Source organism: Penicillium nucicola, assembly GCF_028828085.1.
Source record: "Penicillium nucicola strain IBT 29836 chromosome Unknown utg000003l, whole genome shotgun sequence".
In the NCBI taxonomy this organism is placed as follows: domain Eukaryota; kingdom Fungi; phylum Ascomycota; class Eurotiomycetes; order Eurotiales; family Aspergillaceae; genus Penicillium; species Penicillium nucicola.
The window spans coordinates 1,403,329-1,418,398 of NW_026643127.1; the positions used below are offsets into that span (position 1 = coordinate 1,403,329).

General features: G+C 49.6%; 5 protein-coding genes across 5 annotated transcripts; 2 read left to right on the plus strand and 3 right to left on the minus strand.

Annotated features, from left to right (window-relative positions):
- Positions 1 to 106: 106 nt before the first annotated feature.
- On the plus strand, positions 107 to 3,981 carry N7511_004098 (putative cytoskeleton assembly control protein Sla2; the record flags this gene model as incomplete). Its single annotated transcript, XM_057126523.1, has 12 exons — positions 107 to 114; positions 171 to 217; positions 282 to 299; positions 400 to 475; positions 562 to 719; positions 812 to 892; positions 948 to 1,005; positions 1,063 to 1,247; positions 1,304 to 2,349; positions 2,401 to 2,550; positions 2,607 to 3,821; positions 3,895 to 3,981. 12 exons carry the CDS (start codon positions 107 to 109, stop codon positions 3,979 to 3,981), a joined length of 3,129 nt encoding a protein of 1,042 aa, XP_056985413.1.
- A 1,009-nt stretch (positions 3,982 to 4,990) lies between these two features.
- Positions 4,991 to 6,080, minus strand: N7511_004099 (HMG-box domain-containing protein; the record flags this gene model as incomplete). The annotated part of the gene is made up of 3 exons (XM_057126524.1): positions 4,991 to 5,475; positions 5,528 to 5,832; positions 5,896 to 6,080. The coding sequence occupies 3 exons, from the start codon at positions 6,078 to 6,080 to the stop codon at positions 4,991 to 4,993; spliced, it is 975 nt and encodes a 324-aa protein (XP_056985414.1).
- A 1,367-nt stretch (positions 6,081 to 7,447) lies between these two features.
- N7511_004100 (DNA-(apurinic or apyrimidinic site) lyase APN2) lies at positions 7,448 to 9,690 on the minus strand (the record flags this gene model as incomplete). Its single annotated transcript, XM_057126525.1, has 6 exons — positions 7,448 to 8,416; positions 8,475 to 9,250; positions 9,300 to 9,432; positions 9,488 to 9,533; positions 9,588 to 9,600; positions 9,663 to 9,690. The coding sequence occupies 6 exons, from the start codon at positions 9,688 to 9,690 to the stop codon at positions 7,448 to 7,450; spliced, it is 1,965 nt and encodes a 654-aa protein (XP_056985415.1).
- Positions 9,691 to 9,960: 270 nt separating this feature from the next.
- Positions 9,961 to 10,739, plus strand: N7511_004101 (cytochrome c oxidase subunit VIa; the record flags this gene model as incomplete). The annotated part of the gene is made up of 5 exons (XM_057126526.1): positions 9,961 to 10,144; positions 10,224 to 10,248; positions 10,308 to 10,467; positions 10,524 to 10,531; positions 10,694 to 10,739. 5 exons carry the CDS (start codon positions 9,961 to 9,963, stop codon positions 10,737 to 10,739), a joined length of 423 nt encoding a protein of 140 aa, XP_056985416.1.
- A 740-nt stretch (positions 10,740 to 11,479) lies between these two features.
- On the minus strand, positions 11,480 to 14,977 carry N7511_004102 (putative ubiquitin conjugating enzyme; the record flags this gene model as incomplete). The annotated part of the gene is made up of 2 exons (XM_057126527.1): positions 11,480 to 14,760; positions 14,815 to 14,977. The coding sequence occupies 2 exons, from the start codon at positions 14,975 to 14,977 to the stop codon at positions 11,480 to 11,482; spliced, it is 3,444 nt and encodes a 1,147-aa protein (XP_056985417.1).
- Between the last annotated feature and the right edge of the window lie 93 nt (positions 14,978 to 15,070).

Here is a 15,070-nt window from a genome sequence, read left to right on the forward strand (position 1 = left end):
GCGTCTCTGCTCTGGGGTTCGGGATCCGCCAACGCGACAGAGTTGTCCAACATTCCCACTCTTCCGCCCCCCCTGAGCCCGCATCGATTGCACCCCATCGATCAAGATGAGTCGGTAAGCGAAACCCCTGCAGAATCCGCGAAGATAGTGTCTCACATTGAATCGCGCAGGACCGAGGCCGATTTGGCCATCAATATCCGCAAAGCCACCAGTATCGGTAAGTGGTTGATCGAGGACGAAGTGACAGGGACTCGACGAGCTAACCAATTCATTGTCCACAGAGGAAACCGCTCCTAAACGTATGTCTTTACCACTTCCAATTATAATTCCTCGACCCGATCGTTATCGCCGTGGGCTTTGGCCTGTTCGAAGCCGCGCTGACCACCCCCGCGCCTATAGGGAAACATGTGCGGAGTTGCATCGTCTACACGTGGGACCACAAGTCGTCGGCGGCTTTCTGGGCTGGCATGAAAGTGTATGTTCCTGGTATATCCGGATGAGAGGCAGGGGTGAGGGGAGGTATTGTTCGAGTGTGAGCTGACACGCATACGTTTTTCATAGGCAGCCTGTCCTCGCCGACGAGGTCCAGACGTTTAAGGCGCTGATCACGATACACAAGGTTCTCCAGGAGGGTCACCCCACGGTTGTGCGCGAGGCGCAACAGCATTCCAATTGGATTGATAGTTTGATGCGAGGTGTTGGTGGCGATGGTGTCCGAGGTATGATATCCGCACTGGGCGATTGCGCAGAAGTCTTTGGCTGGAGGTGTTGCGATGTCGGTGTATGGCAGGATATTGACGGCTTTGGATAGGATATGCGCCACTTATCCGGGATTACGTCTTCTTCCTTGAGTCGAAGCTGACGTTCCATCGCAACCACCCTGAATTCAACGGTATGTCATCTCCATTGGAGCGGCGGTGTCGCTTGCAGATGTCTGATGGATGTAGGTCTGTTTGAGTACGAGGAGTACATTAGCTTGAAGTCGATCAATGATCCGAACGAAGGGTGCGTGTCCACCCGTAATTATTTTGATACTGATGGAAAAGTGCTAACGAGTTGCAGTTACGAGACTATCACCGACCTGATGGTTTTGCAAGATCAGATCGATTCATTCCAGAAGCTCATCTTTTCGAACTTCCAGTCAGGCACGAACAATGAGTGTAGAATCTCGGCTTTGGTGCCCCTTGTGCAAGAGAGCTATGGTATTTATAAGTTCATCACCAGCATGCTTAGAGCTATGCACACAAGTATGTACTCATTCACCGTTTATGTGCAATCAATGGCAACTAATAACATTTCTCAGCCACTGGCGACGACGAAGCTCTTGAGCCGCTCCGAGGTCGGTATGATGCGCAGCACCACCGTCTCGTTCGTTTCTACTATGAGTGCTCTAACCTGCGCTACCTGACCGGCCTCATTACCATCCCGAAGTTGCCGCAAGATCCTCCCAGCTTGCTTGCTGAAGACGACGATCGCCCGGCTCTTCCCAGACGACCCGCGAGAGAAGTGGAAGCACAGCCCTCACCACCACCTAAGGTGGCTGCAGAACCAGAGCCTATCAACGACTTCTGGACCAACGAGGCCAGACGCCAACAAGAAGAGTATGAGGCAGAGCAGGCACGTTTGCAACAGCAGTGGGAAGAGCAGCAGCGCCAGCAAGTCCTTGCTCAACAACAAGCCCAGAATGATTTCGAGGAACAGCAGCGTCTCCAGGCAGAGCAGCAACGGTTGGCACAAGAGCAGCTTCTTCGTGACCAATACCAGACACACACACAAGGCCGCCTGGCAGAGCTAGAGCAAGAGAACCTCAACGCTCGTGCTCAGTATGAGCGTGACCAGTTGATGTTGCAGCAATATGATCGCCGTGTCAAGGATCTTGAGGAACAGATGAACCATCTGAACTCCAACCTCAACTTGCAGAGCGCCTCCAAGGACGAGCAAATTCGAGCCCTGCAGGAACAGGTCAACACCTGGCGGTCGAAGTATGAAGCATTGGCCAAGCTGTACTCCCAGCTTCGACAGGAGCACCTTGAACTCCTGCAGACCACAAAGAGCCTCAAGCTCAAGGCTGCTTCCGCACAAGAAGCGATTGAGCGACGTGAGAAGCTGGAGCGTGAGCTCAAGACCAAAAACCTGGAGTTGGCTGATATGATTCGGGAACGTGACCGTGCTATGCATGACCGTGACCGCTTGACTGGTACCAACAAGGATGAGCTGGAGAAGATCAAGCGCGAGCTTCGTATGGCTCTCGATCGTGCTGAGAATGCCGAGCGCTCAAAGGGCACTGAGATCTCGTCCATGTTGTCCAAGTACAACCGTGAGATGGCTGATTTGGAAGAATCTCTCAGAGTGAGTATCGATTGTTTCCGTTCAACTGCAAGATCCATACTGACTGTCTAGAACAAAACACGAGCATTGGAGGAAATTGGCAGCCGTAACACAGACCGCGATGGCGACCACGATCTGGAGCTTCGCGAGAAGGACGAGGAGATTGAGGTGTACAAGTCTGGCATGGAACAAGCTCTCATGGAGCTGGAGGAGCTGCGAATGGTAAGCGTTGGCCCAATACTACAAAGTATCCGCATATTAACCTTGTGACATTGTAGAACCAAGGCGATGTCGACCATGCATTGGATAGCCAGATTGATACTGTGCTCCACGGAACAGTGGCAAAGATCAACGACATCATTGACTCCGTGCTTCAGACTGGTGTGCAGCGTGTCGACGATGCCCTATATGAACTTGATTCGTCTATGCAGGCTGGTAACCAGAACGCTTCCCCGCCATATGTGCTTTCGCAGATTGAAAAGGCCTCAGCCTCTGCCACTGAGTTCTCAACAGCCTTCAACAACTTTATCGCCGATGGCCCTAACAGTCCCCATGCCGAGATTATTCGCACAGTCTCTATCTTCTCCGGGTCTGTTTCGGATGTGTTGAGCAACACCAAGGGTCTGATGCGCTTTGCAAATGACGACAAGAGTTCCGACCACTTGATGAATGCTGCCCGCAAGTCTGCCCAGGCTACCGTCCGGTTCTTCCGCGGTCTGCAGTCGTTCCGTCTCGAGGGCCTCGAGCCATTGCAGAAGACTGATGTGGTCATCAACAACAACCTGGAGGTTCAGCGTGACTTGCAGTCCCTGTCGAAGCTGGTCGACTCATTTGCTCCTAAGAACAGCAAGATCAGCACCAATGGCGATCTGGGTGACCTGGTTGACCAGGAATTGCTCAAGGCCGCTGATGCCATTGATGCTGCTGCTCAGCGTTTGGCCAAGCTTAAGAACAAGCCCCGTGATGGTTATTCGACTTATGAGCTGCGCATCAACGACGTGATCCTTGCTGCCGCCATCGCTGTTACCAACGCCATTTCAGAATTGATCAAAGCTGCCACCGAGACCCAGCAGGAGATTGTTCGTGAAGGTCGTGGTAGCTCCTCTCGCACTGCCTTCTACAAGAAGAACAACCGCTGGACAGAAGGTTTGATTTCCGCCGCGAAGGCCGTGGCCTCCTCCACCAACACCTTGATCGAGACCGCCGACGGTGTGATCTCTGGTCGCAACTCCCCCGAGCAGCTCATTGTTGCTTCCAACGACGTCGCTGCCAGCACTGCCCAGCTTGTGGCTGCCAGCCGTGTCAAGGCCACCTTCATGAGCAAGAACCAAGACCGCCTGGAGACCGCCAGCAAGGCCGTCGGAGCCGCTTGTCGCGCACTCGTTCGCCAAGTGCAAGATATTATCAAGGAAAAGAACCGCGACGACAACGACGCGGAGGATTACGGAAAGCTGAGCTCCCACGAGTTCAAGGTCCGCGAAATGGAGCAGCAGGTATGTGAATCCTCGAGTTCCCCCATCCTCCCCTTATACTGCTACCAATCCCATACTAACATATTCTCCGCAGGTCGAAATTCTCCAGCTGGAGAACGGTCTGGCTCGCGCTCGCCAGCGCCTTGGCGAGATGCGCAAGATCTCCTACCAGGAGGACTAAGCACCCTGCTCCTTTCGCGCCTCTTTCCCCTGGCTATCTGTGTACATTCCGCATTCCCAATCGGAGGAGTTCCGTCCGTATCGGTTTTGTGTTCTTTGATCTGGACCTAGTTTGAAATAATTATCCCATAGCGAATGCAAGCAACTCCCTTCATTTGATACCCCGTAGAGCCCCACTGTGGACCCCGGGCATGTCCGTGGGTCTGTGCCCGCGTCAAAGAAAATCGAGACGTCACTTCATCTCCCCGAACAAAGAGAGTGTGCCACCGCGTTGCTGCATTGGTCCTCGCTTCGAGGCATGGGATTGGAAGGTTTAGATATACAGTCTACAGCTCTACGAGAGGAAAGAGATAGCATTGTTGTGTGCATTGTAGGTATCATATTGACTACCTAGTCCCCAGCAAAGATCTCGGAAAACACAAGAGATCGCAGAAAACAAAAGATCGCACCTGAATTGCTCACACAGGAAGAATAAGAGATCGCACGGTAGACCCAGACCAGCGGGAATACGGACTGATGACCATCCTGTCTTGAAGAGAGCGTGCAAGCAAACTAGATACAATCTTTCGATAGGGACATGACATGATTGAGAAAAACAAAGACCGAAAACAAAGACTAAAAGGCGAAGGCTGAAAAACGAAAAGACGCGAAAGCGTTCGCAAAGCAGGGGTAGTCGTACAGGGGAATTGGAAACGAAACGACGATGGGCAGCATGAAGGGAATCCTCCTCGAGGAACCTTGATCAGGGACTGGCCTCTGGCGCAGCATGGCGCATTAGAATGACCTGAAAAAAGAAATAGGGAATGGTGCATGCTCGATGATCAAATTGAATTGGGGAGTTGGCTGGAAATCACAGTGAAGGCGTGTGTTGGAACTGTTTGTTCAGGCGAGACTCTGTGTATGGTTGGCTGGCTGACAAGGTGGATGCTGTAGAAAGATCTGTCTTGGTGTTGGATGGGCTGCATCGTGGATCCTGTCAAGCCAGAAGTGGAATGATGACACGACAAGACCTAGCTATCCTCGTGGTACAGCATCTGCTGATATTCCTTGTCAAGTGTGAGCATCTCGTACCAAGGAATTGGGTCGTATTCCATTTCGCAGAGGGTGGCACCCGAAATCTGATCGTTGGCAATCTGCTGACGCTCATAGTCGTTGTAGCCGGCAGGAAGAGGCTCAACTCCGTTGGGACCGTAGAGAAGTCCATTGTTTCCCAACACGTCCAGGAAGTCTTCATCCACAACAGTACAATGAGTTCTAGAATGCAACATAACGTCACCCTCATCATTATTCTCGTCTTCATCTTCATTCTGGGCAAAGTTGTCACGAGTAGGCATGGCACGGGAGGCACGGCGCTTGCGCTCAGAGGGGCGGCGTGGAGTATACTGGTAATCAGGGTGGGCGAGAGAGTGGCGCTTCTTCAAGTCATCGGCAAGAATCATGTAGCGCTGACGAATTTCATCGGACTCGTTCTTCCAGCGAGCACCAAGAATGCGGGCTGATGAAATTATTAGCGGAGGGACAAACTTATTCTATCATGAAACACTCACAGATCTCGTTGTTGGTAATGTCGGGGTTAGCCGCCTTCACAGCGTGGTGATTGGCCTGACGATAGAGGATGAAAGAGTTGGGAGGACGTGGAACCTTGGCGGAACGAGCAGGAATGCGGACGCCATTCCGACTAGCTGCTTTATGAACAGCCTTGGAGATGCACCGGTGATCTGCAAGACTCAGAGCCTTGCCGCCAACCTTGAGCTGATCAGGAATCATGTCCTTGGTGAACTCGTGAGGGTAAACTCGGTAGCACTCAATGCTGGTGTCAGCTAGGATCTGAACCTGCTTGTTCAGAAGTGACCTGGTAATAAAAGTCAGTATCTTACCCACGTTGTCGCAAGATAAAGGAGCTAGGAGGGCTTACGCTAGGCGCTTGGAAATAGCCATCAGGCCGTCCTGGCCGATCACAGTCTCGACAACGTTGAAAGGCACAAAAACTTCGCCATCAGTAGACTTGATGTGAGTGACGGCGTCCGACCAAAGGACCTCGACAGCTTGAGCAGGAGTGACCTGGCTCGGTTGAGTAGGAGGAGTATTGAGAGTTGCCATCTTGAAGATCAGGTTGAAGATACCAAGGTTGGCAAAGGAAAGCGCGAGATTGAAATCAATGAGAAGGTGGGATAGGGAGGAAGGAGAGACGCAGAAAGGTGAGAGTTGAGAAGAAGAAGAAGAAGAAAAAGAAGAAGAAGTGAGAAGGGCTCAGAGAAATGTACAAAGTGGACGAGGTAATGCGCATTTCTTTGTTTAGGCGGCAGCACCAATCAAAGTGTCTCAACCCAATTGAGATTTCTTTGTTTGTCAATAAAGGAAATTAATTGGAAAAAACCTATTCCCACGAGGACAGCCTGATTCAAAGTGACTTGAGCATAAAGTACCTGCTGAACAACAAACTCGAGCACCCCTCCCCCATTAAATCCGCGTGCACATATGTTTCCATCTACGCTTCTGATCTTCATATCGACGCCCAGCTGCAGCATACTGGCTATCAAGTATCGAAAAAGCCTATTTATTTAATCCAAACACCTCGATGTCAATTTGTACATAACAACGTATTAATTTGTGGTACTGCGGATATAAGCCGGGAGAAAATCCTGGATGTACTCCACGTGGCGCTGCAGATCGAGGGCTTGGCACATCCACCCATATTTAAGCTTAAAATGAAATGTGGTCCAAGCTGAACAATCTCAAGGTAGGCTACCGGTCCTTCACTAGTCAAGAGTTGTATGTCTTGAAATAAGTTGCGCCGTTACCATTCACCTGTATGGCGCCCACAATTGCCAATCCAAATTATTTTGAGAATGTTGTCGAGGTACTTCCCTAAGAGGTACCTCTGATTTCAGGGAGGTGAGATGTGTCAACGCCTTGCAGACAATAGGCTGCAACAGCCAATCAAAAAATCAGAAAATAAAATCAATGAGGTGGCTGGGAAGCAAACAAACCTCTGGGCGACCAATTACCACAATTGAAAAGAAAGAAGTTTTATGAATAAAGCCCTCAATAGTGACAATAGACAATTGAAAAGAAAAAAGATTTATGAATAAAGCTCTCAATAGTGACAATAGACAGCAATCTTCCAATTCACCCATGAAGAATGAAGATTTAGAACTGGTCAAGTGCTCAGCAAAGGCACCCACAGAGCCTCAGGTAGCTAGAAACCATCGCCATATAGGACAACTGCTCAAAGCGTCCCAAAGCCGTCTTTGGCTTTGTAATATTTAGCTCCAATTAACACTGTGGACTGTCTGGAGTAGACAGCAGTGATAAATTTGCGTTGAAGAAGCAATGAATGCTGTTTATAAGAAAGATAAACAAAAAGCCCGTATGACACAGGCATAAATACGATCGAAAATATTTGTCTTCATTGAAATTAATATTGCTTACAGAAGGAACCACTAAATCTGTCCCATAAATCAATATTATTGCTCCAACGTCGTCGCAGATGGGTTCCAATCACTAGCCCAGATGAATGTAGGACACCGCCACTGTGTACCTTTCTCCTTCTCTCCACTAGGACCCAGTGGCCGAGGACAAATCCAGAACGAGCGTCCACGATTCATTCCTGGTTTTTTGGTTGTCAAGCTGATACAAGGTTCCTGGTGTCCATCGCATGGTGGAACGGGCTTCTTGGTGAACAACTTTGACCAGTCTTCTTTGCTGACAATTGGGTCAATGATTGTATCGTTGTCTATGAGCTTATTGGACTTGGGTGAGTAGGCCGAGGAGCTGTACGGGTGTGTTTCTCGTGGTTGCAACTCGAGTTCTGTAGCTGTCTGTTGGCCCTGCGATGAGGATGGTGTTTGGGTGGTGTTGAATGAGGTCCCCGAGAGTGGAACTGGTGTTGAGGACCGAGTGGATTCGTCGCTGTTCACTAATTTAGGTTTGAAAAACCCCATCAATGATTTTTGACCTGCTTTGTTGCTCCCTGGGGACGCCGCCGCCGAGGACTTGCTGCGTTTCGCTAGGGAGACTGGGGGAGGCTGCGAGCGCTTGCGAGAAGCAGTGTGAGCCAATTGGGGTTCGGATTTGATGGGCGCAGAAGACTCTTGGAGGGGTTCGCAAGGTTGAGATGATGTAGCGGAGGTTGGTACTTCTGAAGCCTGAGCCTCAGATTCTGTGACCATTGCCACGGCTGGTTCCACTGGGTTTGATGGGGAACTGACAGGTTTGCGAGCAAACATGTCTTTGATACTTCGGCGTTTATTGACGTCAAATTCTGGAAGTAAACGCCCTGACGCAGGTAATGCAAATTTGGTCGAGTATTCTTGTTGACGCTCGCCATTCTTGAACATTCCCGGTGGGTTCAAAATATCCCTGATGTCCACCACGCCCTCCGGCTGTGGTACAGAGTCTTTAAAGTCGGCAAAAACAGGGCAGTGATCTGATCCCTAAGTAGAGATTCATTATCAGTCATCAGTCATATCCCGTCGTGGAACCGAATCTTACCATCAAACCTTCCTGGATATTGGATCCCGAGAGCCAGTCTTGCATGTTCAAGCTGCAAAGTACATAGTCGATTCTTGACCCATAGTTCCCTGGACGGGTATTGAGTTTCTGATCCCAACATGTATACATTCCAGCACGATCTGGATGGAACGACCTGCAGGTATCAAAGAGAACCGGCTCTTCTCTGCCGTTGTCACGTTCACCGATAACGACACCATCGGAAAGCAGTTGATTAAAGAGACGCCGAGAAGGGCCAGATATGAACTCGTCCTCCGAAGTCGTGCCTTTCCTGATAGCTTCCATGCCATGTGCGGCATCAAGTCCTTGTTTTGCAATGTTGATATCTCCAGTCACGATCACTCGTTTGCCCATCGCTGTCAGGTTGCGGACCCGGGAATCCAGGGCATTGAGAAAGTCCATGCGGAAGGTATCTCGACTTTCGTCCCGATATGCTGGACAATAGACACCAATGAGAACAAAGGCAGGAAATTCCAGAATCACACACCGGCCTTCGGAGTCAAGAGTAGCTGCATCGATTCTGGCTTCAGGCCTCGGGTTGGGATCATCTTGCTCCTTTTCAGAATCAAGCTCCTCAGAGACCGCTTCATGACGGGAAAGCTGCTCAGCCGTGGGATACCCACCAATCTGCTGCTCTTCTGGAAGTTCACAGAATGATATCGCCGAGTTTGGCGGGCAGAGAACTCCAGTGATGCCTTCTTCGGCCCGGATGGGAGCACATGTGGCATTGCGCGTATAAATCACCACGCCGGAATATCCTTTGAAATGTCAGTAACTGGCATAGTATTCACAGCAGAAGCAGCTTGCCTTTCTTGAATCGCGGTAGACTAAAATAGCAGTCCCAGCCTGGCACCAAGACCATGTCATCGCGGAGATCCTTGCGCTGAATCTTGGTCTCCTGAAGAACGACAATGTCCGATTCCAGGATGTTAAACATGGACTTGGTGGACTTGATTAGCTCGTCGGCCTATAAAAGGAAAGGGATAGGCGATTACCTCGAACGTGCGCGTCCCTCTCCATGGTTCATAGGAGAATGGGTTCCTTCACACATGTTAAGCCAGTCTACTTTTCGACATCCACGATTGCTTAGCATACCGGATACCATTGACTAACAATATGTTATTAGCAACATTTCATCGGCTTCGTGTCAACAAATCAGATGGAGCTCACCATTCCACGTGGTGATGCGGAATCCCATGCTGTAGATTACTAATCCGACAGGCGCAGCAGCATGTCCAGTATCGAGCGAATATCAACACAACAGAAAGTTGCGCTAAGTCGAAGCATCGATAGCTCTGTCGAATCGGGGAGCATACATATCCCGTGACATTGCTATCACGTGATACAGATGGGGTGATGTCAACTTACATAAGCCGGGAGATCACGGGGATACGCTAAAGGCGGCTTTTGCTTCAACGCACCACCTCAGGTCCACCACCTGCAAAAGAACCCCTTAGCACCACCCACCATGTTCTCTCAGCGCAACATTGCCCGCCTGTCCCAGCGTGCTTCGCAGCAGATGCGTTCCGCTCCGGTCCGCTCGACTGTCCAGCGCCGTTTCAACAGCGCCGAGTCCAAGCCCTCTTGGATCGTCGACAACGAGTTCAACCGCGAGAGAGCTGCTGTCAAGCACCACGCTGCTGCTACCAGTGGTGCGTACCCCACTCAATTGGTCCCTCGCCGAGCAATTGCCGGCAGAAATTACCGATCGCTAACCCGATGATTGTTTAGACCTCTGGCGCAAGCTGTCCATCTAGTACGTCTCCAATGGCTTTTGTGCCCGCATTACCAGAATAGAAACTGATTGCCTCGCAGCGCTATCATTCCCTGCCTGATTGGAGGTGGTCTCAACGCCTACAACCTCTGGAACGAGCACTGGGAGCACTGGGAGCACATGCCTCCTCTCGAGGAGCGCACCGAGTACCCTTACCAGAACATTCGCGTGAAGAACTTCCCCTTCGGTGACGGTGACAAGGTATGTTTCCCCCAGACTCTGCAAATTAAGTATCGAAGCTAATCTATGTGCGACAGACCTTCTTGTGAGTTTCAACCACCCCGCCAACATGACCAGTCTTCCTGCAAACTTGCAGAACAGCAGGCTCCGCACTAACAAAGTGCACGCCGACCATGCCCCTGTTCCTTTCTGCTTCATCTTACTCGCCACAGTCCCCAAATTGCACCGCTAACTGACCTGTCTCTAGCTGGAACTCCGATGTCAACTACCACAACAAGGACAAGGCCACCTAAATTGAGCCATTGAAGATCAAGAACCGCCTCAAAGTCTCTTTGTCAGACCCTCTTTTGCGTGCGAGGGCTGTCGTTTTGGGTGCATATCATGTGTATATCTATCTCACTGTCATTCTAGGGGTGCAATACAGTCAGATACTCGGGGAGATGAGGATCCAGTTGACAGAATGAAGCGACGCTTCGTATTTCTTAACATTCACTCGTGCTGCTACTTATTTCTTTTGTCCGCTCTTGCAAGCCTTCCTCGTCGGTCCATCCGCAATTCAATATCTACTTGGGCTGTCGGATGTAATCTAGCCCTGCAAGTAGATAATGGGTCTTTAACTTCCCGCGGGTTAAATTTATCAGAAGATAATTGATACTCTAAGTCATATGGCTGGCTGACTGGACGAGTGGCTTCGGTTTTTCGAAGCTTGCTTGATAAATGAAGATCAAATGCTATGAAATGTATTTGATATTGGTTTGTTCAGGGTACAAAAGAGTTTACTATACGGGCAGCCTTATATCTCCAATGTACCAAGCAATGGGCTTACCAGCGGAACAGAATCTAAACCAAACAAATTCATTTGAGTATCTGCAACACGTACCACATTTGAGGGTGAATAACCAAGCAAATATCACTCTATCCCATTAGTCTCCACTCTGCACGCGAGCCTCCATACCTTCAGGAAAGACAAAAAAAAGCAATAGGAAAAAAAAAGAAAACAAGACCTCTGCCCAAAACCCAAAGCCTGGACCCATCACCAAGCAATACGCTCCAGGTCACTGGGAAAACTCCACCCATGCATGCGGCAAGCCCTAGTGTAAGCAGCCACTGCTTCCCTAACCGAGTAATCAGGATTGGCACGTTGTGGTGACAAACGAGCAGGATGTGGGTCAGTAGCAGTAAGAGCCATGCGAACCTGCAGCAGGACACTCTCTATCGAAGCAGATGGCAACCACCCAGAATGGGTAAGAAGCTCCATGCACATGGCGCCGCCAGCTGTGACGTGTCCGCCACCTCCAGAAGCAAACTCCAGGAAGCGAGGGCGAATGACTCGCACGAATGGCGGGTCTATTGGGAATTGGGCGGGGAATCGGAGCTCGAGAACGATGCTCTGCAGGTTGGCTGCTTTGAGATCCTTTGCGAGAGGGAGGTGTGGGTCGAATGTGTGCAGTTCGATGATCCATTGGTAGACTGTTGTGATGAGGTTGGGGTCGACGTACCAGCCCAGTTCGCCGAGTGGGACTTTTTCCTGGACTTTGAGGGTTGCGTTGAGATGCTTCTGGAGCATCTTTGTCGCGGGTGTAGTGGCATATTGTGGTGGGCTGAGGAGAGGCAAAGACTCCTCTTTCAGGGTTCCGGGTTGGAAGTTAGTCTTGGAGCTTTGTGGGCTTCCTGGTTGGGTATCTGTCTTTTCATCGTCTGACAAAAGAATTGAAATATCTTCTATGTCTGTTTCGATGCTGTCGTTATCGTTATTGTTATCATTAGGGTCATTATTGTAGCTTTCGTTGGTGTCATTGTTCTCATTAGTATTGTTATTCATGGCATCCAGGTCAGTGGGTTGACTTTTGGAGTTGCCAAACAAGAATTTGCGTCTTTTGGGTGGTTTAGGATGATCACGGTCGACTGGTGTATTTGGGTTTTCGGATGCAACGCGAAGAGACCTACCACGTTGGCCACCCAGTGCCGATAATGGTATATTGATGGGATTTCCACCTGGGCCATCGATACAGAGCTTCGGATCCTGTCTGTAAATCAAGCCCATGTTTCGAGTGAAATTCGAGGGCTTCAGTGCTGAATTCGAATTCTCAAAGGGACTGTTAAGCTGGACGAACAGATATCTTGGCTGAATCCAGTCCAAGTTTTGCACGACATAATGGGGACTTTGAGACACGAAATCCGCCGGTGAATTGACAACCTCGTTCAAAGAAATCACTGTCATGATATTCATCCGGCTCCGGGGCCAAAAGTTAGCACTAGTACGACGGGTATACCCTATCGAAGTCTCGAACATCTTGGACATGTAGACTCCATGGCCACTAGAACGGCCGTTTATCACTTGCTTGAAATGAAGACCCTCGCGTAAAATGCTGTGCCAGTTATGCACAGGGCTTCCATGCCAAGCAAATAGCGTTGGGTGCTCGGGACGGGTTTTCATGGATACAGAAGTGACTGCGTCTAAAAATCGCTGCTCTTTGTCGGCGGCTCCCTGTACAAGTCGAAACTGAACATGTTGGTTCATGCCATGTACTTGGTGAGAAGTGTTTGGGTCGTCCATTCTAATGAACGATCGATTTGATGCAACAATCCATCGTAAAAGGTCCAATGCGGCTGGGGAGATCACATCTTTCCACGAAGAGAGAAGTCTTTCACTTCCATGCTTGCCAATATACGTCTGCATGTCCTTGACTTCAGGAAGCGAGCACAACAATGTAGAGACCATGTTTTGCTTTTGCATTGTTTGCAGATCATCAAAATTTGTGTTATAGATCACGAAGTTCACCTCTTTCGGCTGATCTTTCAGTTCTGTTACCCGCACTTGACGACCGAGGATAACTGGTCGCGAAATTTGGAGATGATTTGAATGTTCACCAACCCTCTCAACGCGACAATGCCAGTATTCTTTCCATAGCTCAATATTCACGGAGGCATCGGGGCGGACGATAACAATCCAATCACCTGCTTTTACCTTAGGTGGGACGTCTGTGCGAAGATCCAGCTTTGATGCAATCAATCGCCCGGTAAGATAGGGGCCAGTTTTGAGATCTTTGTTGGGAATTATTTCCGCGGGAATTCGAAGCTGGAGACCAGTTGGAAAATCTTCAAGAAGGAACGATGTAGCGCGGGCGTATGCTAGACTGACCAGCAAATCGACGACAAAGGGCTGCGAGCGAATTTCGTACTCCAGACTGGTTCCCATGTCCATTGCCATGTATTGATATAAGCATAGACCGTTTGAGCAAACATATGGCTTGAGTGCCTCGAAAGTATCATTGGTCTTGCAGTGGCAGACAAGGCAAAACTCCGTACATTTGACAAAATGACGCAAAGTAAATTGCATGGCAAGAAGAGGTAAGGATAGTGCACTCAGGTCTTGTTTCATCTCAACCATATGATCGGCTGATAAGAATCGTGGCGTTGAAGTAGCCCAGCTGTCCGGCTGGCGATATTCGTCTGAAATGGAGTCATAGTCAACGATGATTTTGCCCTGATTGACTTGAAAGAATTGTTCGGCACCTGTCCAGGAAAGTCCATGTTGTATACGAAGTCCGATTATCTTGAGTAGCCGTTCTTTGAGAAGCGAGTTGATTGATTTTCCAATAAATAGCGGTCTCATGGGGTGACCTGCCAATTTGTTGCGTGAATCGGTATCCGCGTGCTTGTTCGTATTACCGTGTGTGCTCTCAATGGCTTCCAGAGCATATTCCAGTGACGGTTTGTATGAATCACAGAGTCCCACGTACATCTGAACCAAGGTAGCTTTTGACTCGCTCGCGGCCTGGGTGATTGTTTCGAGGTCAAGGTAGGTTGGTCGATAGCGCATTAGCAATACCAGGTATTCGGAGGGTCGTACATTCCATGCATCCATTGCTTCTTCGGAAATTTCCAGTTTCGCAATACGCCTCGAGACACAAACGATGATACTGCCATGAGGTGAACCCAGGTATCCCACCTTGAAACCCGCATGCTTGGCAGCAATCAAGTCTCGGCGAATCTTCTCTCGAATCAGGCTCTCACTATTGATGCCTACCAGAATCAAATCCTCGGCTTCTCCGGTGTCCCAGTCCGAGCCACCAAGTTCAGATGTCAGGTCGTCGTTGCTAGAGTCCATCTCATCATCGAGCAGGTCGGTCTTTTTGTTGGGCTCCATGATAGTTTCTGTAATGACATTTTCAATGCTGCTCAGCATATCGTGGATCGTTGAGCCTGTGAATAAAGAGACACAGTTCTCGACGGCTGAGGTGACTGCCTTGGGACAATCATCAGACGTCGAAAAGATCAAGTAGCTGTGATCCTTTGGGTAATCATGAGAGTCTATCCATGAGTCAGTACAATGGTTCTGAATCAAATACACATAACATCACTCACCCGATAATACGACTTGGAACTCCAGCTCCAGGGTTGTCCCTGGCGATTTGAACATAAAGGACATCGATCCTTCATATTCCCCAGTCTTGACACTGGTTATGCTGGAAAACGAACCAGGAACAGAAGCAGCCTGCAAATCTCTCAAGAAGTCTTTTTGCGGCATGATGAAGGTCAAAAGCGCGGACTTCACGACTTAACGATAGAGTTGGAGCCGGCTAAGACAAAGCCAGGCAAGAAGAGAACAGTCGCGAATTTC